The sequence below is a fragment of the Rattus rattus genome, chromosome 11 (assembly GCF_011064425.1).
Source record: "Rattus rattus isolate New Zealand chromosome 11, Rrattus_CSIRO_v1, whole genome shotgun sequence".
NCBI lineage: Eukaryota > Metazoa > Chordata > Mammalia > Rodentia > Muridae > Rattus > Rattus rattus.
Window position 1 is genome coordinate 72,016,755 of NC_046164.1, and position 26,468 is coordinate 72,043,222.

At 44.5% G+C, this 26,468-nt stretch overlaps 1 protein-coding gene across 6 annotated transcripts in view; it reads left to right on the plus strand.

The window, feature by feature from the left end:
- Prr14l (proline rich 14 like) overlaps positions 1-26,468 on the plus strand; it is a 60,292-nt gene that overhangs the window by 26,116 nt on the left and 7,708 nt on the right. For 5 of the 6 annotated variants that reach the window (XM_032917133.1, XM_032917129.1, XM_032917128.1 and 2 more), the window contains 3 exons: positions 5,511-5,582; positions 6,758-6,929; positions 7,567-7,673. In XM_032917133.1, coding sequence (XP_032773024.1) covers positions 5,511-5,582; positions 6,758-6,929; positions 7,567-7,673 — 351 coding nt within the window. The remainder of the gene's footprint in view (positions 1-5,510; positions 5,583-6,757; positions 6,930-7,566; positions 7,674-26,468) is intronic. The other variant, XM_032917131.1, reaches the window with a different exon arrangement.

The following is a 26,468-nucleotide window of genomic DNA, read 5'->3' on the forward strand; positions in this document are numbered from 1 at the left end:
CCTTATAAATGCCTGTCTCTTGCCAATCTGCTGTCTTCCTGGATGCTTCTAGTCCATCAGCCTGTCCTTAGGGTGAACCTCTCTTGGCCATTTGCTCCTGGTCCATCCCATCTAATATTGGCACCTCCTCCCTCCCCCTCTTCTTTATCCTCTCACCCCTCACCCCTCACTCCCCACCCCTCACCCGTTTCCTGAGTGCTGGAATTAAAGGCATGTGCCAGTGCTCTGGACTGGACAGAAGTTCTTGTGGTCTCACTGTTAGGAATAGGGGGAGTAATTTGTCAGTGTCGCTGTACCTGCTAAATAAAAGTAGAACAGCACTGGGTATGCGGCTCAGCAGTCCAGTGTTTGCTTGGTTATTGTAAAACTGCTCAGTCCTCAGCTCAGAGAGGAGGGAGGAACCTAAGACCACCCACACCTTTGATTTTTCCCATTAATTAATTTATTTATTCACTTTACATCCTGATAGCAGCCCCCATTCCCATTCCCCTCACCATGTAGCCCCTCCTCGAATCCCATCATCCTCTTTTCCTCTGAGAAGGGGGAGGCCCCCCTGGGTACCAACTCACCTGGCAGTCAAATCACTGCAAGACTAGGCATATCCGCTCCCACTGAGGCCAGACAAGGCAGCCCAATTAGGGGGACAGGATCTACAGGCAGGCAACAGAGTCAGGGACAGTCCCCTCTCCAGTTGTTGAGGGGTCCACATAGAGACCAAGCTGCTCTTCTGCTGCATATGTGTCATGCGTATGAGGGAGGAGCACAGATGACTAGGCCCAGCCAGTGTGTATACTCTTTGGTGGTTCAGTCTACCGGAGCCCCCAAGAATCCAGGTTAGTTGAGTCTGTTGGTCTTCTTGTGGAGTCCCTATCCCCTCTGGGTCCCGGAATCCTTCCCAGCTCTTTCACAAGACTCCCTGAGCTCCTTCGAATGTTTGGCTGTGGGTCTGTGCATCTGTTTCAGTCAGTTAGTTGCTGGGTGGAGCCTCTCAGAGGACAGTCCTGCTGGGCCCCTGTCTGCAAGCACAACAGAGCATCGTTAATAGTGTCAGGGGTTAGTTCTTGCCCGTGGGATTGGTCTCAAGTTGGGCCTGTCATTGGTTGGCAGTTCTTTCAGGCTCTGCTCCATCTTTGTTCCTGCACTTAACAGCAGGACAGATTGTGAGTTGAAGGTTTTGTGACTAGGTTGCCGTTTTCATCCTCCACTGGAGTCCTGCCTGGCTTCAGGAATTAACCACTTCAGGCTCCAGATCCCCACTGCTAGGAGTCTTAGCTGGAGTCACCCTCATAGGGAACCTAAGATTTAAATTACCCCCCCCCTTTTAAGAGTTTTTAGGTGGGTTATAGTTTGTATGGAGTGCATGCTTAGCGTAAGATGCTGAGATCAATCTCTACACTAAAACAGTCCTCAAAGAATCGTGTTAGACACATCTTTCCACTGAAATTCTTTAGATGAACAGAAACTGTCACTTCATTTTATCTGTCTTGGCACACATCTGTAGACCAGGCTGGCCTACTCAGATCTGCCTCAAGAGCACTGGGACTGAAGGTGTGGCCACACTGGCCAGCTCAGCTCTGTCATTTTTAGTTCATTCTTAACTATTACTGCAGTGGAAATTCTAATTCTGGTTGAAATTTAAGACCAATTCGGGCTAAGGAATGAAATATCTCAAAAACACAGTAAAGGGGCAAGAAAGATGTTCAGCAGTTAGGAGGACCCCAGTTTGGTTCCTCTTAGTTCTGTCCTGTAGCTCTAGTTCCCAGGGATCTAACATCCTCCTCTGGCTTCTGTGGGCACTGCATGCATTTGTTGTACATACATACAATTGACAAAGAACCATATACATAAATATGTACCATACATACAAACCTACATATATATGTATGAATGTATATAGGTATGTATGTATGAATGAATGTATGTATGAATGAGATAGGTTTCTCAGGCTGGAGAGATGGCTCAGTGGTTAAGAACACTGACCATTCTTCCAGAGGTCCTGAGTTCAATTCCCAGCAACCACATGGTGGCTCACAACCATCTGTAATGGGATCTGATGCCCTCTTCTGGTGTGTCTGACGACAGCTACAGTGTACTTAGATATACATAATAAATAAATCTTAAAAAAAAAAAGACAGGGTTCCTCTGTGTAACCCTGTCTGTCCTGCAACTCACTTTGTAGACCAGGCTGGTCTTGAACTCAGGTCTGCCTGCCTCTGTCTCCTGAATGCTGAAACTAAAGGCATGCACTACCCCTGCCAGCTACACAAAACTATTAGATCTGTAAATAAGTTTACTTAAATTTGTAAATAAATAAAATAATGAATGAATGAGTGAGAGAATGGGATGCTTCCTGGCAAGATGGTGCAGTGAGTAAGCCACCAAGTCCGATGCCTGAGTTATATTCTTAGAACCCATGTAATGGGAAGAGAAAGGCCTCCAAACACATGCCGTGCCACACACATGGTGAGTTCACACATATGTACAAAGTAAGAAAGTATACTGTAAAAATAGAGCAGGATCGATTGGATCAAATGGTAGCATACTGCTTGTAGTGTGCAGAATTTTGATTGGCCTCGATGTAAATTGCTGTGATTGTTCTGTGCTATAAGCCTGTGACCCACAGCTTTAAACTGTTTTGTGTTTCCTCCCTCCCCACTCATTCTAGGATTATAGGCATAACCACTGTTATATTCCTGTATGCTGTTTTGCTTCTTACATTCTATATGTAGCTTGCTTGCTTGCTTTGTTGTTGTTGTTGTCATCGTTGTTGTCCTTGAGATGGTTTCTATGTAGTCCTGGCTATCCCAGAACTCTGTAGTCCAGACTGGCCTTGGACTCAGAGATCCATCTGCCTCTGCCTCCCAAGTGTTTGGATTAAGGTTGTGCGCCACCACTGACCAGCTTTTTTTTTTTTAGATAGGATCTCACTATACAGTCCAGTCCCTAGTTTATTTTGATGTAATTTATTTTGAGACAAGTTCTATTACTTTGACTGATCTCAAAGTCTGTGCTTTGCTGTTTTTTTCCCTGAGTAGCTGGGTCCACAGGCTGTGTCACAGCACTGAGCACTTGAAGATCTTTTTCTAACCTGATCCCATGGTTGCTTAGTAGGGCTCTTTAATCCTGTTTTTTGTTTTTTGTTTTTTGTTTTTTTTTTAACAAGTGCTTTTTTTCTTTTCTCTCTTTCTCTCTCTCTCTCTTTCTCTTTTCTTATTTTTCTCTCTCTCTCTCTTTTCTCTTTTTTTAGGAGCTGGGGACCGAACCCAGGGCCTTGTGTTTGCTAGGCAAGCGCTCTACCACTGAGCTAAATCCCCAACCCCCTCTCTCTCTCTTTTTAAAGATGTATTTATTTTTATTTAAATGAGTACACTGTAGCTGTCTTCAGACACACCAGAAGAGGGCATCGTGTCTCATTACAGATGGTTGTGAGCCACCATGTGTTTGCTGGGAATTGAACTCAGGACCTCTGGAAGAGCAGTCGGTGCTCTTAACCGCTGAGCCATCTCTCCAGCCCTTTAATCCTGTTTTACTTGCTCTTTCCAGTGTCTGTCGTGTTACTGAGTCGCTTCACCTAAGACGTTAATCTGTTCTAAACATTTGAGAAACTGGACTTTTTTTTCCCCATCAAATTAACAAATTGTTAATTTTCAGGGAGGAGATGAGATGAGGGGTTATGATGCGAGTTCCACGTTAATAAAGTGTGCTCTGTTCTAAAATCAGTAGAATTTTTGTGCCAGTCTTATTGTGAAAGGCACAAAAATTTCCAGCATCTTCTATGACTGTTTCTATAAGCCATTGGTAGAGGAATGAGATTAATTGTCATTTAGGTATAGCTGTGCTTTATATACATTGGACATTGAATTTTTTTTCTAATTTCTTAAATTTTTTTTCCTATGAGTGTTTGGCCTGAAAGTGTGTCTACATGACATGTGTGCCTCGTGCCTAAGGAGGTAACAAGAGTGTGTTGGAGCCCTTGGAGCTGGATTATGGATGGCTAGGAACCTCCAAGTGGGTACCCGGAGCTGAGCCTTGGTCCTGTCCAAGAGTAACTAGTGCTCTCGGATGCTGAGCCATTTCTCCAGCCTCCTTCCTTTTTCTGTGTCTTGGTGTTTAGCCTGCATGTGTGTATGTGCACCATGTGCTTAGTGCCCACATCGATCAGAAGAAAGTACCAGATGCCTTCAAGTTGCAGATGACTGTGAGCCACCATGTGGTTGCGAGGAATTGAACTCAGGACCTCTGGAAGAGCAGTCAGTGCTCTTAACCACTGAGCCATCTCTCCAGCCCCAAAAGGCAAAATTTATTTTAACAATTAATATAGACCTGAATGGTTTAAGATCTTTATTTTATATTTCAGTATACTTGTTAATTTGTATGCGTAGGTTTTTTTTGGGGGGGGGATGAGGGGGGTTAAGGAAGGCTTGTACCATGATGTATGTATGTGGTCAGAGGACAACTTTGGATCTTTCTTTCCACTTTATGTGGGGTCCAGGAGTTAAACTCGGGCTGGCTGTCATCTTGCTTTGTCAGACAGTAAGTGTCTTTACCTGGTGAGCCATCTTACGACACTCCCCCTTCCCCGTGGTTGGTTGGTTCTTTCTTTCTTTCTTTCTTTCTTTTTTTCTTCCTTCCTTCCTTCCTTTCTTTCTTTCTTTCTTTCTTTCTTTTATGCACAGGATACTTTTTATGTCTAGTTTTTTTTTAATTGGACATTTTATTTATTTACATTTCAAATGTTATCCCCTTTCCTGGTTTTCCCTCTGGAAACCCCCATTCAATCCTCCCTCCCCCTGCTTCTATGAGGGTGCTCCCCTACCCACCCTTGCCTCTCTGCCTTAGCATTTCCTTACACTGGGGCATCGGGCATCGAACTTTCACAGGACCAAGGACCTCTCCCCACAATGATGCCAGATAAAGCCATCCTCTGCTACATATGCATCTGGAGCCATGGATCCCTCTATGTGTACTCTTTGGTTGGTGTTATGTCTAATCTTTAAAAACCATTTGTTGTATGTTGTTTGTATGTATGTATGTATGTGTGCATGTATGTAAGTGAACATGTGCCATGATAAGCACATGAAGGAAGGAAAGTCAGTAAATTTTTTGGGAATCCATCTTTTCTTCTACCCTGTGACGTCCAGAGTTTGACCTCAGGTGGTCAGGCATGGCAGCAAGACCTACACTTGGAACCGTCTTCCTATTCCTTATCTTTGAAATTTTAAAAGAATCTTAACCTGTGTGCTTACCAAGTTACTTAAGAGGTGTAAGCCCTAAGGTCATTCTTGTTCCTGTCCTCTCTGTTACTGTCCTTCCCTTTCTTTATACCTTTTTACATTAGGAGCACTCCTCCTGTTAGCCTACTGCAGCCCAGTACATACATGAGCATAGTGGCCCGGTGGGAGGTGCTTGTTTCTTGGCCTCCATCATATGCCAGTGCCTGCAGGAACATCAAGACCTTTGCTGTTGCCCCACTCCATAACTTGCTGCTTTATACTTGTGCTTTACTTCAGCCACACCACCATACCAAATGTGCCTCTTCCAGGCATGGAGGCTGCCCACAACACCAACAGCAGTCACCTGAGGTAAGTGTTGCACACAGGCCTGAAGTGTGGGTGGGTGGGTGTGAGAAAGCACAGGGAGAATATACGCTTATTCTAGTGTTCATTGGTAAGATGGGCCAGGCATGGCACAACTCTGACCTGGTCTCTCTAATCTTACTGAAGTTTATAGGTCTCAAATATCTCTGAGAATCAGTAATGCGCTATATCAGATAACGAAGAGTAAGGTCATATATTTAGTACCATTTACTTTAAAAAGACGTTATTAACCAGCCTGTTAGCATCTCAAGGTGAGGTCCTCGCCCTGCACCAGCCTGGGTCCTAGTCCCTGAGTGGCTGGGTTCATCTGCTCATTCACGACTGTCTTCCCTTACTTACTTACACACATTTCTTCATAAAACTGCCCTGTTCACTGAAATGGATTGACCACATTCTTGTAATGTTTCATATGTGTAGACCCAGGTTGGTCTAAAAGTGACTAGGAAACAAGTTGGCTGGAAATGTCATTCCCGGACAGAAGAAACGTCACCCATTCTAATCTGTATGTTCAAAAGATGACATGTGCTGGGATGAGAGACCACAGTGGTAAATTGCCTGCCTTGTAAGCCTGAGGGCATGGGTTTCATCCCCCACAGCCCATGTAGAAAGCCAGGGATTCTAGTGCTTAGGCAGGTTCTGAGGCTAACTGGCAGCCAGCCTAGGCTACTTGGTGAGCTCTAGACCAGGGAGAGACTGTCTCAAAAAAAAAAAAGGTGGCTGGGACAGCTGAGGAAGGACATTGTCTTCTAGTCTCCACGTACACACTAGGATCCGTAGAAAGACCTACATGTAGAGCCGTCTTACTTTAAAGTTTTAAAAGGATCTTAACATGTGTACTACTTTAAAAAAAAAAAAAACCAAACAACTAAATAAAAATGCCTGCTTGCAAAAAAAAAAAAAAAAAAAAAAAAAAATGCCTGCTTGCTGCTAGGCAATAGTGGTGTATGCCTTTAATCCCAGTAAGGCAGAGGCAGGCAGATCTCCGTGAGTTTGAGGCTGGCCTGGTTCTCATAGTATGTTCTAGGCAGCTGAGGCTCCACAGAGAAACCCTATCTCAAAAGAAAAAAACAAAACAAAAAACACAAACAAACAAAAAATCAGCTGGAAGTGGAAAACAAACTCATATAGGTTTTCTCTTCATTCTGTCTCCATGGTGCTAGGCTAGAGCCTGTGTTTCCTGCCTTGGTGCCAAAGTCTTGCTTGGTAACAGAACCCTCTGTCAGCACGCTCCTGCTCTCGGCCTCGGAGCTCCAGGTTCCTGCGTTTGATGAGTTGGATGGTGTGTCAGCAGCTTGCCCCCGACCACAGAGCAGCCCGGCACAGCAGGAGGAGGTAAACGCAGAGTTCCAGGAGTCAGGTGGAGGTGCCATTGGGCTTCCCGTTGACTCCCCTCACATGCTAGGTACAGACTGCTCACTGGCCTTAGCTCACTGTCTGAGCATACTGAAAGGTAGGAGTTCTCCTGCTAAGCCCCGGCCTTGTCTGTCGAAGAAAGGATATGGTGGATTTTTATGGGGGTTGTTAACCTTCACTTTGGTTTGTTTTTAGAGATGGGGTCCTACTGTTTTCTCCTTACTAACTTCCAGCTCTCTTCCTGCTCTACCATGCAGGGCTTAGTTATCTGTATTGTTTTCCAGATTCCCTTTTCTCGGCAACAGCATTAAAGAGAGTTTAGAGAGAGAGACTTGGCCCTAAAGAGCCTTTGTGCGTTGAAAGACGAGTAAATGTTAGTGTCCTTCAGTTTTACAGCATCACCTGTCTCCACTGAGTGAGCACCTCCAGCTGATTATCTCAGTTGAACGTTCAACTGTTTAATATATGAAGGGGTAGCAACAGGGGATGAGCCAGGGCAGGAAGGGGAAATTTTTAGGCTTATCTATAAACTGGGGGAGCAATGTTTTGAGTATGACAGCTTTATTTATAATGTCTTACATCTTGTCTGTCTTTATTCTTAACCTTTAAAAAACAGGCCGAGCCAGAGAAGAGACCAAAGAAAGTCTCACAGATCCGCATCCGGAAAACCATTCCTAAACCAGATCCCAACCTTACCCCGATGGGTCTGCCTCGGCCCAAAAGGTGAGTTTTTCTAATGCAAACTGGGTTCATTCTTTGAAAATTGCTAGGCAAAGCATACTTGCCCTTAAAGCTGCCACCATATAATCAGAGCTGTGTTCTTACTTCTAGGAATTTATCCCAAGAATTCATTGGTTATATGACTATATAATTATATGCAAGATTTCTAATCCATTAATCATTTTTGTTGTACTCCTTATGCTAGATATTATGTGTGCATAATCATAGCTTAAACTCTAGTAGGAATCTAGCCTTTGAGCTTTGAGAGGCCAAGGCAGGAGTAGATGCTTGTTCAGACCAGCTTTACGTGCACAGTGAGCTGTCCTGGGGGGAGATGGGGTGGGAGGGGACGACACCAGAGTCACATGATGAGACGCTGTATAAACAACAACAAAAAAGACACACAAACCAGAAAAAACAGTTTATTTAAAAAATTCAGTTAGGCTTATTGATTTTATTTGTATATGTGTTTCCCTGCATGTATGCATGTGTGTGCCTGGTGCCCTTGAAGGTCACTTTCATGGCATTGGATCTCCTGGAACTGAAGATACATTTATGTTATGGGTTGCCATGTGGGTACTGGGAACCAAATCCAGGTCCTGTGTAAAATTAATAAGTATTTTTAACTTCTGAGCCATATCTCCATTCCCTGATATACTTTTGAAGTTGGCAGTGTGGTGTACTCCTGTGAGCCCAGCAATTGGGAGGTGGGAAGGAGGGAAAGAGGTCAAGGTCACCTTCAGTTTTCCAACCTTCTGGTTTTATGTGCAGAGTTCTGGTATATTTCTATTAGTTCCTTTAAATAACTTAAATCAATTAACCTTTTGAGCTCTAAGAGTCTGTCTGTGGGCCAAGAAAGTGCCCAGTGAGAACAGTGCTTGCCAAAGCCTATTCTCACTGTATAGCCCAGGTTGTCCCTGAACCCATCATCCTCTGTCTTAGTCTCCAAATGCTGAGATTACAAATAAATAGCGCATCTTAGAATATAGTAAATATCCTCCCTCCCTCCCTCCTCTACCTGTACTGTAGACTGAAGGCTGTGTGAAGGGAGCCTGGGGGCTGCCTCTGAGCTGTACTCAGCTGACACATACTTTACTGACTAACCTGTGCGTCACCTCTAGAAATGCTTTGTGTATCTCAAGTGCCCCGTGTCCCGTGGCTTCATTCTGAGAATGGAAAGTAGGTTTCAGTGTGGCTTTCCTTCCTTCTTTCTTTGTGCTTCTAATCTCAAAGCCTTGTTGGGAACCAAAGGCTTGTTTGTTTCACTTCGCTTTGTTGTTTGGTTCTATGGGTTTTTTATATTTTCCCTTTTTTCTTTTTCTTTTGTTTTTCGAGACAGGGTTTCTCTATGTACCTCTAGCTGTTCTGGAACTCACGCTGTAAGTCCAGGCTGGCCTCAAACTCAGAGATTAGCCTGTCTCTCAGTGCTAGGACTAAAGGAGTATGTCACCGTCACCTGCAGGCAGTATTTTTCTCTTTTTACTGATATAAAAGCCTTTCTACTCGTTGTTAGTCTTGATTTATCTGCTGATGGCTCATCGTGGCGTCTTTACATATTTGCTCCTTTATACTTTATTCTTCCTCATTTCCTCCTCTCTCCCTTTCACACCAGCTGGCCCTCTTACTCCCCAGGACGCCCTGCTTCAGTTTTCATGTTACCCACACTGTTTCCCTATTTCCTCACAAGCTCATCCTCCCTCACGATCCTGTTTCTATTTTTTATACACAAATAATAATTTTAAGTATACATTCTGCATAGGAGGGAAAATGCATTGTTTATTTTGCACAATGAATCCCATTTATACATATATGTGTGTGTATAATGCATAATTTCATTTTAATTTACAAACGAATAAAATGCCATTATGTGTACACACTATTTTCTTTATTGTGTTAATAGACATATAGCCAAGTTTTATTTTTTAGCTATTCTAAATATTACAGCATTAAACTTAGATATACAAGTATTTCTGATGTGTTGATTTAGACACAGGCATGTATGTATCAGAAAGTACTATGGTTGGACATGTGGCATTTATGTGTTTTTTTTTTTTCCTTTTTAAGAGTTCTTTTTATCTGCATTCATGGTTTGTTTGCATGTCTGTGTTGGGGCACCAGATCCCCTAGAACTGGAGTTACAGAGAGTTGTGAGCTGACATGTGGTTGCTGAGGATTGAACTTGGTTCTTTGGAAGAGCAGCCAGTGCTCTTAACAACCAAGCCGTCTCTCCAGCCCTGACGTATGACATTTCTACTTTAGTTTTTGGAAAACTTGCACACTGATTCCCATGTTTCTACAGGAGTTGACCCTTTGACGAGCAGTGTTTAAGATTCTTCTTTCCCCACGTTCTCACTGCATTTGTTGTCCTTTCTTTGTTTTCTTTTGTTTCTGGTTGTTTGGTTGAGTTTCTCCGAGTTACCCATGGCTGTCCTGGAACTGTTGAGACCAGGCTGGCCTTGAATTCACAGAGATTCTCCTGCCTCTGCCTCCTGAGTGCTAGGATTATAGGCTTGTGCCACTACTGCCATCTTGTTTGTTTCCTGTAAAGATTGTGTTTTTAATTTTGCTGTTCTCTTCCCACTGTGCTGCTGTCCACTGTTCTACTGGAATGCACGCTGCCTCTCCCTCCCTGTCTGCCATCATCACACCTGTGACCTGGGTCTTGAGAGGTCTTTCCTCCTACATCTTTCCTTAGAACATGGTGGAACCCAAGCATTCTTCTGTTTCTGAGGCCTTTTATAGTTTGAATTTTGCAGTTCAAGCTCGCTGGCCCAATGCCGCAGGAAAGTTCAACAAGGACACTGGAAATCCACTTACGACACGCAGGAGAGGTGTAGACGATGAGAGCGCCCAAGCCTGGTGGGCATGGCCTGCCAGGCATCTTTGGCCCGTCTGGGAGTAAGGGGCCTACTTTGGTCCTTGTGGACGTCTAAGAAGAAGGCGATGGGTGTCCATCTGGTGGTGATCCCTTTTCTACAAACCTGCTCTCCTTGGCAGTCCAGAAGAAATAGGCTGCTGTGAGCCGGGGGAGTCCCAGCAGCTCTTGGGAGTTAGAGTGGAGCGTCCTGTGGAGTCAGGAGGGTCTGGGTTCCTTGCTGGTAGGAGTCTGGACCAGCAGACAGGCCGTATGTCCTTCTCATCTTCTCTATCCCAAGGACCCCTGTATGGAGCAGCTGTCATTGCTTTCTGGTTGGGAGAGATGGGTAACTTCCTAGGCAGGTCGACCAGGACTTCCTTTGTTATATCTTCTCGGTGACTTCCTCCTTTATTAATTTACAGTATTCATGTCTCTCCTGTCTCATTTGGTCAGGGTTCCACTTTATCAGACATCACAATGACTGGACCGACTTGTTTTTAGTTTTCATTTGTTTAGTATTTCCACCTTTCTTTCTCTCTCTCTCTCTCTCTCTCTCTCTCTCTTTCTTTCTTTCTTTTTTTCAGAGCTGGGGACCCAGGGCCTTGCACTTGCTAGGCAAGCGCTCTACCACTGAGCTAAATCCCCAACCCCCCCCCCTTTTTTTTAATCTTTTAAAATTTCCATCCTTTAAAAAATTGTTTTCAGCTGGGTGGCAGTGGTGAATGCCCTCAGGAGACAGAGGTTGATGCTATCAGACTGTTTATTATTTGATTCATTGAACTTTCCCTTGCCAACTTCTCTCCCTAGCGTGCTTGCTTCTTTTAAAAACCTCACTTTTTACGGTGATGTGTATGGGTTTATGAGGAGAGTACAGGAGCACAGCTGCTCTTGGGTACCAGAAGAGAGCGTCGGATCCCTGGGAACAGGCAGTTGTGAAGCTCCATGAGGATTCTGTGAAAGGAACCTGGGTCTCTGTAGAGGAGCAAATGTTTGTACCATCTCCCCAGTCCCTCCCTGATTTCTGTGTTCTGAGAGTCTCACTGTAAAGCCTTGGCTGACCTGAATCCACTCTTTAGGTCAGGCTCACAGAGATGTGCCTACCCTTCACTTGAGTTCTGGACTTCAAAGCTGCCTGCTGTTTTTAACTTAATTTCCTGACTGAACTTTTCTTCCAAGTTGCCAGCTTTTTCATCCATACTGATGATTTTGTTGTTGTTATTGTTAATGTGCACGCGCGCGTGTGTGTGTGTGTGTGTGTGTGTGTGTGTGTGTGTGTGCATGTTGATGCACATGTGCAAGAATATGCATGCCTGGGCCCAGATGTGTACACCATGGATTAAGTGTGGAGGTCAAAGGACAACTTTTGCAAGTTGGTTCTCTCTCTAACATGTAAAACATGGGGATTGAACTCCGGTTATCACCTTTGTAACAAGTGCTTTGACTGCTAATTCATCCCATTGCTGATGTTTGCTGGAAAATGTTTGAACTGTTCATCTGGTATTTTAATCCTTCAGTAACTTTGAATTCAGTAACTAAGGAGTTCAGATCTTTTGGGTGAGTCTTGTTGTCATGCTATTTTGTATTTCCAGTTTTGTATTGGAATTTGTGTATCTGCTGGTTTATAAGCCTCTAGTTTCCAAGGGTATCTTATGGAGCAGCCTGCTCTTTACGGCTTAGTCATCAGTAACAATCATCAGAGAGAACCCAAAGTGTTGTAGCAACAGTAATGTCACACTGTATGAGGGACAGAGGGATGTAAAATCCCCTCATTCCACTGTGTATCACTAATACCATACAACTGAAATGTCAGAGCTACCACAGAGCATGCTGGGACCCCGTGGACTAAGTGTGGGAACAGTAAAAGATTGAGAGGAAAGGAGGAGACTAAGAAAGGAGTGAACAGATGAGAACCCAAGTTAAAAGGAGGGAAAACGGGATATTAGGGAGCAAAGAGTAAAGGAAAAACTTTACAAGAGAAAAGGCAAAATAAAATTGTTGCTCAATATTGAAAAGTTAAAAAAATGCAATTAATGTAAAAGGTAGAATAAAAATAAAATCATACCAAAAGAAAAAAAAGTTTGGTATGTGTCTTAGTTAGGGTTTACTGCTCTGAGCAGACACCATGACCACAGCAATTCCTATAAAGCACAACATTCAGTTGGGGCTGGCTTACAGTGCAGAGGTTCAGTCCAGTATTATGGCGGAAGCATGGCAGCATCCAGGCAGGCATGGTGCAGGAGGAGCTGACAGTTCTACATCTAATTCAGAAGGCAGCCAGGAGAAGACTGGTTCCTAGATGGTTAGGAGGAGGGTCTTAAAGCACATTCCCACAGTGACACACTTCCTCCAACAAGGCCACACCTCCAAATAGTGCCACTCCCTGGGCCAAGCATATTCAAACCACCACGACACATACGGTAAGGTTAAGTAAGGCTCAGTATAAATACATTATATGTATGTATAAAAATCTCAAAGAATTAATAGAAATGCTGTATTTTTTTACGATGCTAAATATAGGGGGATGGTGTGGGATAAAAGAGAAAAACATGAAACTGTTCCCCGAAAATACATAAATCAATTTGATGGATATATTAAGGGGGTACTTATTGGAATATTTTTTAAATACAGTATAAAATTAAAACAAAAACCTGCTAAATACGCAGATTCAAAAAAGATACCGTTGCAGCTTCTTTTGCCTGGTCCTTCAAAATTAGAGACGTTACAGTGTGAACCTGTAGGCACTTTATTCCGTTGCTGTTTCTGTGTTGGCCGTTTGAGGTGTGGTGGCAGAGCTGGCTTCATAATGGCAGTCCCTGTGTCCCTGTGTTGTTAACAGCAAACTCCCCGATCCTCTCCTCACAGCCTCTCTGCCCCTTCATAATGTTCCCTGAGCCTTAGGTGCAGGAGTGGTGTTGCAGATGTGTCCATTGGTTTTGGCACTCGCCTCATGCATTTTAACCAGACGTGGTTTTCTGTAATGGTCTGATTGTTGCGTTGAAAAGTTTCTTTGAAGTGCATGGTGTCTTTAGTAATTGAGCCCTAAGTTTGACCCTTGGGAAGCAGACAAGGACAAAGGCTCTATTGTTTTGAGATGTTCTTGATCTCTCCTGCTTAATACCTCAAGAGGGGGTGTCTGACACTGATCTCTAGTCCTTTTATGAATTTTGATTTTAGACAATGTCTTAGGTAGGGTTTCCATTGCTGTGAACAGACACCATGACCAGGGCATCTCTTGTAAAGGACAGCATTGAATTGGGGCAGGCTTACAGTTCTGAGGCTCAGTCCACTCTCATCAAGGAGGAGCCATTTGTGCCGAGAGCATCATGGCCTGTGAGTCTGCTGAGCTGCCAGTGGGTGCTGGGAGTGGAAACAGGTCCTCTGCAAGAGTGGCCAGCGCTCTCAGCCACCCAGCTGACTCTCTAGCTCTCTGGTTTAATTTTTTGAGGAACCTTCAAAATACTTTTGAGGAGTCTGGAGAGAACAATTAGGAGTCCCTGATGCTCTCTAGGGGACCCTAATCTTGTTCAAGAAGTGATGTCAGGTAGCTTCCCACTACCTCCCTGTAGCATACACTTATGCAGGCACTTGAATAAAAGTGTTTTATGATCTAAGCAAATGAGAGTTTATAAAGTTTAAACCCTAACGTAAGCAATCCACCGCCCGTCAGTCCTCCCCGGTCTCCTCGTCTCCGTGTGTGTCACAGCACGTGCCTTTGGTTCACATGCATGTTGATTGTTCGTTTGACTCTACTCAGATTTCTATGAAATCAAGACACAAACACTCCTGTGCCAATGTAGAGTTTTGGGTTTATTCTTTAGCTGTTTGAGTTCTTTTCTTTTTTATTTGTTTTTGTTTGTTCGTTTGTTTGGGTCCCTTTATTTACTATTAGTTGGGCTCCATGCGTGTCCCGGAAGCTAACCCTTTAGCAGGCGTGTTCTTCTTCTGTTCTTCAGCTCAGTCATATGCACGGATCAACTGAGTTTGTGTGGATCATGTTGTTCATTTGTACTTTTGTTACCTTTGTGTTTGGGATCATATATTAAAAAAATTGACCAGTTCCGTGTTATGAGATATTTCCCTAAAATGATAATGGTTTCTATTTCTCCTCCTCTTTCCTCCTCCCTTTCCCCTCCCTTTTCTTTGGTCCTGCTTCGTTTTCCCTCTGTTGTGGTATCAGGAATCAAACCAGACCCTTGTCAGGAAAAGTGTTCTGTTACTGACCTGTCCCTGTTTAGAGTCTCAGTCCAATTTGAGTTGAGTCTTACATGTAAAGAAGACTTATTTATTTACTCATAGAGTCCATTTTTCCAGCTCTACTTAAAGATTCTTTGCCTTCTACACTGTATGCTCTTGTCCACTGTGTTGAAAATTGTTTTAACTACAGTAAGTGTGTGAAATTATTTCTGTATTCTCCACTGTTTTGCATGCAGGCAAAATGTTCATATACATAAAATAAAAATAATCTTTAAAACAAGGTTATTGAAAAGATTTGAATAAATTAAATGTATGTGTTCTGATGCAGTGCTGTATAAAACATAAAATAGTAATAACCAAGATAAGATTGTTTTGTGGGTTTTTTTTTTTTTTTTTTTGAGACAGGATCTCTTTGTAGCCCTGGCTATCCTAGTACTGACTTGCTCTATAGACTAAGCAGCCCTTGAACTTGAAGAGAGCCCCCTGCTTCTGCCTCCTGAGTGCTGGGATTAAAACCATGTGCTACCATGTCCAGCTAAGAGGAAATTTTTAAAAGAAATGAAATAAGAATACTAATCTCAGAATTTGAAATATGAAGTCTCGAAAATTAGCCAGAACATACATACATACATACATACATACATACATACATACATACATACATACATATTTGGTAAAATAGAATAGAAAATTGAAAATGAATACCAGTTCATAGGGTGATTTAGAGTACAGAGAAGATGTGTTCTCAGATCAGTGCTGGGAATCTGTGCTTTTAATTACTATTGTGATAGGATCCATTTTAAGAATAATAAAGTTGTGTCTATATGCCTTATCCTAAACATATTCTCTGCTAATCAGATTTTACTGTAAACTTAGGAGTGTTTAAGGAAACCATAGGAAATTCTGTTTGGAATGGGCTAACTATAAGAGATATTTGTAAGTCCTAATATAAAAGCCAAAAAATGAGTTGCATGAAAATATAGACGTTCCGGAGCCAAACCTGGGGCGTGCACCAGCACCCTGTGCTAGAAGGGAGGCAGAGGGTCTGGAAGGGTAACCTGTCCTACAGAGGAGCGTGGACCAGCCGGGGCTGCCTGAGACCTGTCTCTACAGAACACAATGAAAACCTTACATTAGGCTGCAGCGGCACAGGTTTGTAGCCCAGCACTTGGGAAGCTGAGGCAGGACAGTGAACTCCAGGCAAACTTGGGATTCTGCACAGGTGAGACCTTCTCGTAAAAGTGGGAGGAGCCAGCCAGATGTGTGAATGTTTGTGTTTAATAGAAAGATGAGTACAGTACTGGTCTCAAGTCTGCACGGTAGGACAGGGGGATGGAATGACTCACCAGAAGCTTGCTCACTTCCCACAGAAACAGTGAGGGAGACCTTGCTGGATCCCGTGTCAAAGGACAACTTTTCCAAGTTGGTTCTGTCCTTCTACCACGTGGAACATGGGAACCGAACTCAGGTCATCATGCTTTGTAGCAGGTGCTTTGACTGCTAGTTCATTGCAATGCTGATTTTTGCTGGAACATGTTTGAAGTGTTCATCTGGCATTTAACTGGTTCATGTGCAAGTTCAAGGCCTGTCCAGTCTATACTGTGAATTCCATGTCAACCAGAGATACATAGTTACGTCCACAGTTACCTGGTTACAAACAAAGCAAAAATAAAAATCAAACTATAAGAGCCAGGTGTTGGTGTCACACACATTTAATCCCTGACCTGGGGAAACAGAGGTAGGTGGATCCCTGAGTTCAAGACCAGCCTGTTCTACAGAGTTTCAGGACAGCCAGGGCTACACACAGAGAAACCCTGTCTCAACGCCCCCCCCCCAAAAAAAAAATAAAAATAAGGAAAACACAAATGTGGCTAAATGATTTATAGAGCATCCATGTAAAAGAATAAAATGAGGCTGGGTGTGGTAAGGCACAACTTTAGTCTTGGCAGTTAGGAGGCCATCCTGGTCTGCATAGCAAGAACAATCAAGGATACATAGTGAGACCCTGTGCTCCAGAGCTAGGTAGGGTGTGTGTGTGTGTGTTTGCGTGTTTGCGTGCACATGTACTGACTTGTCTACAGGCCAGTGGTATAGAGGAATTTTATCAATAAAGAGTCTCTCTTCCTCATTATGTCTAGGTTTAAAAAAAAAAGCACATATTTCATCTCTTTGTCAGAATATCAGTGCCATTTTCACCCAAGTTTTTAGTCTTGCTATTCAGTATTTCCTGGTCATTTTCTCAACAAAGCGAATCGTATCAGAGATGACTGCTGTGGCCTGGAGCACACGGTGACACACTGAGAGGGTCGGTTTCTAGCACCCATGTGGGGCTTTATAACCAGCTGTAACCCTGTTTCAAGGGATCTAATGCTCTTCTGACCTCCTCAGACTCTTGCATGCACGGTGTTCATACACACATACTCAGAAACACACACAAAATTTAAAAATACACATATTTTAAAGTTGCCACTTTAGAGAGACGGTCTCAACCAAGTACAGCAGCGCCTGGTTGTAGTTCATCCTACTCAGGAAGTTGAGGCAGCCGGACCTTTTCAGTCCAGGAGTTGCAGGCCTGCTTGGGTAACACAGTGGGAATCCAGCTTCACAAGAAGTAATGAGCGCTGTTCTCACATAACAGTGGTAGAGCTGACGGTCACATCGGTTACCCAGACCAAGTAGTTGGTACTGGAACCTGGGTTAGCCGTCTGAAAGGAGTCCTGCATTTTTACTACATGCATTTAAAAATGCAGAGAATAGGGCCAGAGAGATGACTCAGCGGTTAAGAGCACTGACTCTTCTTCCAGAGGCCCTGAGTTCAAATCCCAGCAGCCACATGGTGGCTCACAGCCATTCATAATGAGATCTGATGCCCTCTTCTGGTGTGTCTGAGGACGGCATCAGTGTACTCATGTATAATAAATAAATAAATCTTTAAAAAATGCAGAGAATAATGCCGATGTTAAGCGTTTGGAGTTGGCTCTTGATCTCTGAACAGGGGAGCAAAGTGCTGGCGATGTACCATGGGCTTAGGGAGGCTACTGTGGCAAAAGCAAATGGGGCAAGAGCTAATGACTCCTAGGCCAAATAGACTTTGTCTCAAAAGAAAGCATGAAGTAGATGGGAACCAAAAATGAACATCTATGCTTCTCCCTCCCCAACAACCAGGACAGCAGTAAAGAACAGTACCCTCGCCAAACCCCGGCAATGAGTAAAAGGGGAAGAACTTTGAGAAGTTCAGCCACTTTTGTGGATTTACAGCCTGGATTCTTGGCTGCCAGGAAGGGCTGCCACCCTAAGCTGAGGCTCCAGTTACAGTGGTCCGGGGTGGTTGCTTAGTGACTTCACCTCACGCCCTGACAGAACAGTGCATCGACACCCCCTCCCCCACCTCTGCTGAGTGATGGTAAGCTCCCCAGTGCACATGAGCTGCATCCCAGCACCCCTGGACCTGGGCAGCCCGGATCACACACTGCCAGCCATGGAAGCCGCATCTGAACCACCCGGAGCGATGGCAAGATCTGCAAGTCTGTCCTTTCCTGCTGGCCTGTGTGGAAGGAGCCTGGCCCCTGTGGTAATTACGGGGTCTGTCAGCTCTTTTTCTACTGCTTGCATTGGGCAGAGCAAGATGACTCTGTGTAACTGTTCTTTTTTTTTTTTTTTAATTTATTTTATATGTATCAATGTTCTGCCTGCATATATCTATATATATACATGCATGCCTAGTATCCAAATAAGTCCTAAGAGAGTGTTAGGTGTCCCAGAACTGGATTTGTATATGGTTACATCCTTCCTGAGAATCAAACCTAGGTCCTTTGCAAGAGCAACAAGTATTCCAAACTGATAACAGTCATGAAAGTAAGGCCAAATGGCATGGGCTGTACTGGCCACCTCTTGGCCACCCCCAGCTATGAGCATATGGATCTGGAAATTAATGAAGATGGTGTGTATGAACTGTGTTAGTGTCCTGAGCTCCCATCCACAAGATAGTCAGCCATTTAAGTGAAGAGATTTTAGCTTCTGCCACCTTTGATGGCCCAGTAAAACTCTACAAGGAAAAGGACAGCTGGGTCTCTTGTGCATGTACCTACCCCTGAGGACCATAAATTCACTGGATAGCCCTGGCCTGTAACTCCACTGTCCAGCGCTTGGCATCCTACATTAATACAGAGTGTTTGGTTCCTGTATCTCCTGGGACGCAAACAAAGATGGCACGCAGTGGCTATGGCTTCAGCAAGAAATGTATCTGCATGTTGTTGAGTTCTGCTCCCAAACCATTTGTGATATTTCTCATCTGTCTGGGACCCTAGCAGCAGCTTGTGGGAATGATGCCATCATCTGAGTGTTTGATGTGGATTCCAACTCACATCTGCACCATCTCTGACAGTCCACCTGCCTCAGCCTGTCTCCCAGGATGTCAGCTCTGTAGCCAGGATTCATGGGAGGTAGCCTTCTGCTAAATGACGGGGATGTAGCCTTGAGAGATATCAGTGGCGAGAATCCTAACCTCTGAGTTTTCTCAAATTAGGAAGTTGTGTTTCCACAAAACATGTCCCAAGACTTTGCCAGTTCCTGAGAGGACCTGAAAAAAACACCCTTGACCTTCATTTAACCTCTGTTACTTTCTGTTGAGACTTGAGTAGATGTGTGAACCACACAGCCTTTTACTGTTTTCTGTCCTGACACAGGACCTCAGCAGACAGAGCACGAGTACATAATGATGCTGTGGGTTTGCTGCAGAAGGGAATGGTGTGCATTCGGGGGCGATCTGGACGTGGGCGGAGATCTGTGTCCCACCTCCTAGTTCATAAGGACGTTCAAGGACTTTTTTAAAAAATTAATTGTACTGTGAATTGTGTGTAATAGATCCCGCTTTCCCAGTCTGTAGCTGATTCTTACACTTCAGATGTTTCAAAGCCAAATGATTTTTTTTTTCTCTCTAGAATGTAGGTTTATTTAGAGTAGAGGGATATCTGTGTATTCTCTTAGGGATGCAAAAGTGGACTGGAGGTATTGGTTCATGCTTAACAATCCTACCACCTCAGTGATAGAGGGCAGGGATGTGATGACAACCTTGGGTATGTAACAAGTTCAAGTCCAGGCTGTGCTGTATGAGTCACTGCCTCAGAAAAATAAATGGGGACTAGAAAAGTGGCCCAGCGTTAGAGCTGTGGCTGTTCTTCCAGGGGGCCTAGGTTGCATTTCCAACACCCAGAGGGTGCCCTCCAGCCCCTTGTAACTCCAGTTCTAGGGTATCTGATGCCCTCTTCTGGGCTCCACGGGATCCTGCATGTTCCTGGCACATATACATACATTCGGGCATATTCGTAAAAATAAAATAAAAACAAGTGGGAAAAGACATGAACTCCTAGGTGAGTGAGATAGCCCAGTGGGTAAAGTGTCTGACAGGCAAACCCCATGACCTGATTTTTTTACTCCTGGAACCCATCTTAAGATGAAAACTGACTACATAAACTGACCTTCAGGTGCATGCCATAACCACACATGCCCTTATACACATTTTATACACATAATAATTACAAATTAATTAAAAGACATGACCCTCTAAAGGGAGAATTGTCACAGGCCATACATTCTTAGGAAGGATGCAAATCTGTTCTTCAGCGAGAAGCAACAGATCTTAGCTGGTCCCATCAAGGACTACAGTATCTATGCACCACAGATGTGTGGTCCTAGGTTTTCCTAGGAGTCATGACCTTAAAGATTGGACAAAGAGTTGAGGCAATATCTAGTACGGTGTTCTCAGCCTTCCTAATGCTGTGACTCTAACACAGTTTCTCATCTGTGCTGATTCCCAACTACAACATTATTTCATTGCCACTTCATAAGTGTAATTTTGCTACTCTTGTGAATCATATTGTAAATATCTAATATTTAGGATATCTGCTGTTCGATCCCTGTGAAAGGATGATTGACCCCTGATGGAGCATTGACCCATAGGTTGACAGCCACTGATCTAACACATTTCCCCATGGTTTGTAGATCTGGAAGTCTGTGGCCCTTGCAGGGGCATCATGACACCAACTAACGAGAAGTCGGTCTTCCCCACTTTATACCCACAGAAATATTGTTAACTGCACTTAGACAAATTCTGTTTTAGCAACAACAACGAAATGTTTTTAAGTTATAAGAAGCTGGGTAGGGGCTGGAGAGATGGCTGAGTGGTTAAGAGCCCCGGCTGCTCTTCCAGAGGTCCTGAGTTCAATTCCCAGCAACCACATGGTGGCTCACAAGCATCTGTAATGGGATCCGATGCCCTCTTCTGGTGTGTCTGAAGACAGCTACAGTGTACTTATATATAATAAATGAATAAATCTTTTAAAAAAAGAAAAGAAAAGAAGCTGGGTAGGGAGGCATGTTCCTGTAATTTAGGCTCTTGGGAGGACTGAGACAGGGGGCTTGTGAGTTTGAGGATAGCCTGGGCTAAATAGTGGTACCTTGTCTCAAATCAAAATCAAAACCAAAAAAACAAAAAATTTAAAAGGACGTTAACTTTTGTTAACAACTCACAGTCAAATAAATAAATGAAAGGGAGATACAGTTTTACCATGGAAGTAACAGTGATCAAATCTGAAAAGACCTCAGGTTGTAGGAACCAATAGAGAATGTAGTAAGCATTTCAGGGAGTACAGATGGACCAAAGCATGAACCATGCAGCAAGGCACACGTAAAAGCAGCCAGGAGGATTGTGGTGGAACTAGGTATTGGAATGGTTTATCGTACGCTGGGTGGAATTGAACACAGGCTGTCTGTACGCGCCAGGCAGGTGCTGTACCACAGAGCAGAACCTCTTCCCAACTCCCATGTTCTTCAGTGTTTCCTTCATGCTACACAAGGGGCTTGTTTGTTGCAGTGTTGTCAAAGGCAGGGCCTTGTGCGACTGCACAGATAGTGTGCTACTAAGCTACACCCTGCTCCTCTCCTTTGGTTTCTGTGTTTTATTCCGGAAGTTCTGTACCAATGTTTTCTGCTGTTCACCCATTGTATTTGGTTCTGTATGATCTGTTACTCGTCTTTGGAGGGTTTGTTTCTCAATACTGTCTATAGTTTTAGGAATCCCATGCAATGGGGATGTAACTCTGGGATAGTCTGGCATGTACAGGGAGCCGGGGTGATTGCTAGTGTACACCTCTGAGAGGAAAGGTATCCAGGCAGTCCAAGTCACACTCACAACAAACCTCACACAGAAGATCTCCTGGGAAAGACCCAAGAGGGTGGCTGCCTCTGCTTGGGAGAAAAGCAGCAAAGAACTGAGCAGTAAGCAGGCTTTATATAGGGTGGCTGGGGTTGGTGTGATTTTATGGACTTATTTTAGAGCGACCTCAGGGATTGCTGGGATTCTGTGGCCTGATGGAGGGCATTTTTTTTTTCTCTGTAGAGCAGAGCCTCACCATTTGCATCTGGAGGGGTTGGAAAAGGTGGTTATGGCCATGATAGTTTGGGAGGGCATGGTGTGGCCACTCGCACCATGAGGGGTTTACATTCCCCCTTTTTTGTTTATTATCGATAAGCAATCGGGTTGGGAAAGTGGGAGATATGTTATCATTAGACTACTACCTGCTGGATGGGGGTCCAAGTTCTTGGGGCAAAATGGGGGGGGTTAAGACCTGGCTCTGTAGTTAGGGGCTAGTTATCCTGTAATAGGAATTGGTCAAATTCTGGTTAGAAATCTTTAAATCTATTATGAAGAAATATAGACAAGAGGTTTATAAGGCAGGGTGCCTCCGTTAAGAAGTGGAGGAGAAGGGGATTCAGAAGGGTAGTATCCAATTCCATACTGGACTGTCAGATCCACTGGGCAGGGGAACTGAACAGTTTCTCCAGCTTTTGGAACTCTGTCTGGAGTTGTTGGTCTTCTCTTTTACTATATTTGATTGGTTGACATAAAAGCAACATTCCTCCATGAGGAAGACACATAGGCCATCTCCCTCTGCTGTTTGTAACCAATCCTTGCTGAGTCTGTAGCACTACTGCAGTCAGTGAGCCTGTTTGCCCCTGGAGGGTAAGGTCTGAGCCACACTTTGGAGATCTTGGATGAACTGAAAGCAAAATCGATGGGAAGTAGCTAGGGAAGTAGCCAGTGCCTCCATTCCAGTGGTGATGCTAGTGCTCGTGCCCAGGACGGAGGGAAAAGGTAGGCCCTGAATAGCGTGCTGTGCCTTGTACCCTGTGGTAGGACTCAGCAAGCCTTTGTCACCAGGTGTCACTCTTCGTTTTGGAAAAAGGAGCACCAGGGCACAGGGCTCAGACCACCCAGTAGGTGGGCAGTGTCACTTGAGTGCTGATGAGGATCCGTGCATTGTGAACTCCGGACACAGGGCTGGGTGGTAATGCTGCAGATTCGGGTCGTGCTGCAGACGCAGGGATCCAGTCTGCCATAAGGTATGTTCCTGAGGAGCTAAGACAGTCTGATACCAAAAGAAGGATGTGGGAGAGATGAGGGGTGATGTTGATAGTTAATAGACCAATGGGCAAGGCCACAGATGGTGGTGGTCATGAGATGGACCCAGAAGGGACACACAACCAGTATTCTTCACAGTGGCCAGGCAGAGTGTTGTTATTCCATAGCTGACATGTGGAGGTTAAGGTCTGAAGCAAGAGATGGGGTGACAAAGAGGATCCGTGTCATCCAAAAGGGAGGATGTTAGGGAGGCGAGAAACTTTCACAGCTGTCAAACCCCACCCAATGAACTTACAGCTCCTGAGGGTAAAAGTGTGTTACAGTAGTCTTAAAAACTTAGGGATAGGGGTTGGGATTTAGCTCAGTGGTAGAGCGCTTGCCTAGGAAGCGCAAGGCCCTGGGTTCGGTCCCCAGCTCCAAAAAAGAACAAAAAAAAAAAAAAAAAAAAAAAAAAAAAACTTAGGGATAGAAGGTTTTCTTTTTTTCTTTTTATGTAACAGATCGTGTCTCAAGTTTATTTGTATAAACTGCATAGGACACTGGCCATCTGCACATAGTGTAGGTAGGTGTGTCACAGCCGTACGTCTGTCTTCACATTGACAGGAGCCTTTTCTATGGGGCCTTCACAGGGGCATGGGCACCCTTGGGAGCCTGGGCTGGAGCTTTGGCCTCTGACTCAGTTTGGACTTTGGGCTTTGGTTGGCAGAGCCTCGACCCTTGGCCATGTAGCTTCGAATCTTCTTCCCGAGCTTGGGGTGAGCGATGAAAGCCAGACGCTGAGTTTGCGGCTGGAGCCCTTTGGCATCTTGGACTTGGTGGCCTGAGGCTTCACGAGGGCCCTGATGGCCTCCGTGCCTGCACTCACGGCCTTGGCGTTGCTGGCCTGCGTCTTCTTCAGGCCGTTCTTGTTGTGCTTCTCGGCAAAGCGCATGTTCCTCAGGAACGTGGGGTCAACCCCTTAAGAGATTCGTATCTTTGTGACCGGGGTTTCTTGATGCCATTTCTGTGCCATTTGCGGGACTGGTTCTGTGTGGTGTGGTTCTTGGACTTGGCCATGTCTGCACGGTAAGCCACGGCTCCTGAAGCACCTGGGACTGGAATTGCTGGCGGAAAGGGCGGAAAGTTGAAAACCCTTGGAGATCAGAGACTTTGGAAATGTAGAGCAGAGCAAGTGTAGCTACAAGGGATTTTTGGATCATTCGTCTGTGCAGTGTTAGCACAGAAGAGAATCTGAAGATGATGTATGTGGATTGTGGCCATTGGGCTGTACCGAGGTCAAGCTGTTTGCAGTGACAATGACATTTGAGTAAAATCTAAGTCCATGGAGAATGAGAAAGGACTGGACGTAGGGAGGCTTCCAATAGATTGAGAGAATTGTCTTAATAACTAGAGAATTACCCATGAGTGGGGCCCCTGGCGGCATAGCAGGCTTCAGGAGCCAGACAGGACACTCACCAGTAGGTGAGGAGAGACAGATGGTTAGAGCAGATGGAAGGAAGTGACTGATAAGTGGGATTCTAGAATTTGGAACCAAATATGATGGGTGGCAGAAGCCAGCAGAAACAAATGATTCGTACACACTATAAGGGAGTCACATCAGCAACTTGAGTCTGTTTGGAATGTTGAGACGTGGGTCTGGCTGAAAGGGAAGTGTGGCACCTTCGGGAAAGGAGTAGTAGGGTTTGGAGACCCTTGTTTGTTAGAAGGTGGGACAGGTGTTGAGGAGAGAAGACAGTAATAGATGACCGGAAGCTTATTCAAGTATGGGAGTTCAGCTGCAGCCTGAGGTACAGTCTCTGATATGAATGCATGGAGGTGGAGCGTCAGTGTCTTTTAAACAAGCATTGCCTTTAAACCCTATCTTTCATAAACTGACTGTAGTGACCAGAAGGCCCAGAGTTGAATTCTGAGCTCTGGCCTTCAAAGCAGCCAGAGCAAGCAGTGTTAGCAGTGGTGGCTGGCAGCTGGTGGCAGCAGCAGAGAAAACAAAAACAAAACCAATAAACACAGCGCAGAAAGCTCGCACACTCAGAGGAGACAAAGCATGCATGTGGTGGCCACCATCATTCATACATTTGACTGAGCTTTACCCATGTCTGTCTTGCCTCCCATGTTTACAAGAAAACATGCAGACACACCAGAAATATAGACCCATCTGCACACAGAACAGATAAGACATTGCAAACAAGCTGAACAGTGTCAACAGAAAGGACAAACATTGTCCTGGGTTTTTGCTGTTCTCATTACTTTTGTTTCAGCCACCCCTCTACTTGAGACAATTATGAAGGTCTCAGTATGTACCTCTGGAAAATACCATGTAAACCAAATTGGCCTCAAACTCAGAAATTTGCCTGCCTCTGCCTTTCAAGTGCTGGGATTAAAGGTATGTGCCACCATGCTTGGCTATGTTAGATTCTTTTTTTTTTTTTTTTTTTCCTTATAGCTAACTTTTATCCTTACAGAATGGATTTTTTTTTTATTATTATTAACTTGAGTATTTCTTATATACATTTCGAGTGTTATTCCCTTTCCCTGTTTCCGGGCAAACATCCCCCTCCCCCCTCACCTTCCTTATGGGTGTTCCCCTCCCAACCCTCCCCCATTGCCGCCCTCCCCCGACAGTCTAGTTCACTGGGGTTCAGTCTTAGCACAGGACCCAGGGCTTCCCTTCCACTGGTGCTCTTACTAGGATATTCATTGCTACCTATGAGGTCAGAGTCCAGGGTCAGTCCATGTATAGTCTGTGGGTAGTGGCTTAGTCCCTGGAAGCTCTGGTTGGTTGGCATTGCTGTACTATGTTAGATTCTTAGGATAATATGTTAAGTTCCTCTGGTAGCTAGCTCCTCATCCATGCTTCTGTAACTCAAGTTAAATTCAGCGACTTACCTCCCCCTCAAAAAAGAGGGGAGGCAGAAAGGTCACTAGTTAGAAAGTAACTAGGGGTGGGAGGTCTGGAGTGGGAAGGGAACAAGAGAGAGTCATCAGGAGGTATATTATTATTAATGTGTATACATGTGGGAAAATATCATAATGTGTGGGTCTCCCCACCCTGGAAGCCTGTGAGAACAGGACCAGCTTTCACTAGGCAGATCAACTTTACTTAGGGTGATCCAAGGCTTATAAAGTTTCAGGGGACTGAGGGTAGAAACATCCAGGATGGGCAAAGGTCATTGGCTGAGGGCTTAGGGTACCTGAAATGCCTCATTAGCACAGGGAAGAATTTTAGGAACCTCAGGTCTGACTGAGCGGGTTTTGTCAGGAGAAAGGAAATTCATCCTTTTGTCTAATTGAGTCCACATACTTTCCTTAGTTAGAGGCATATGTGTGT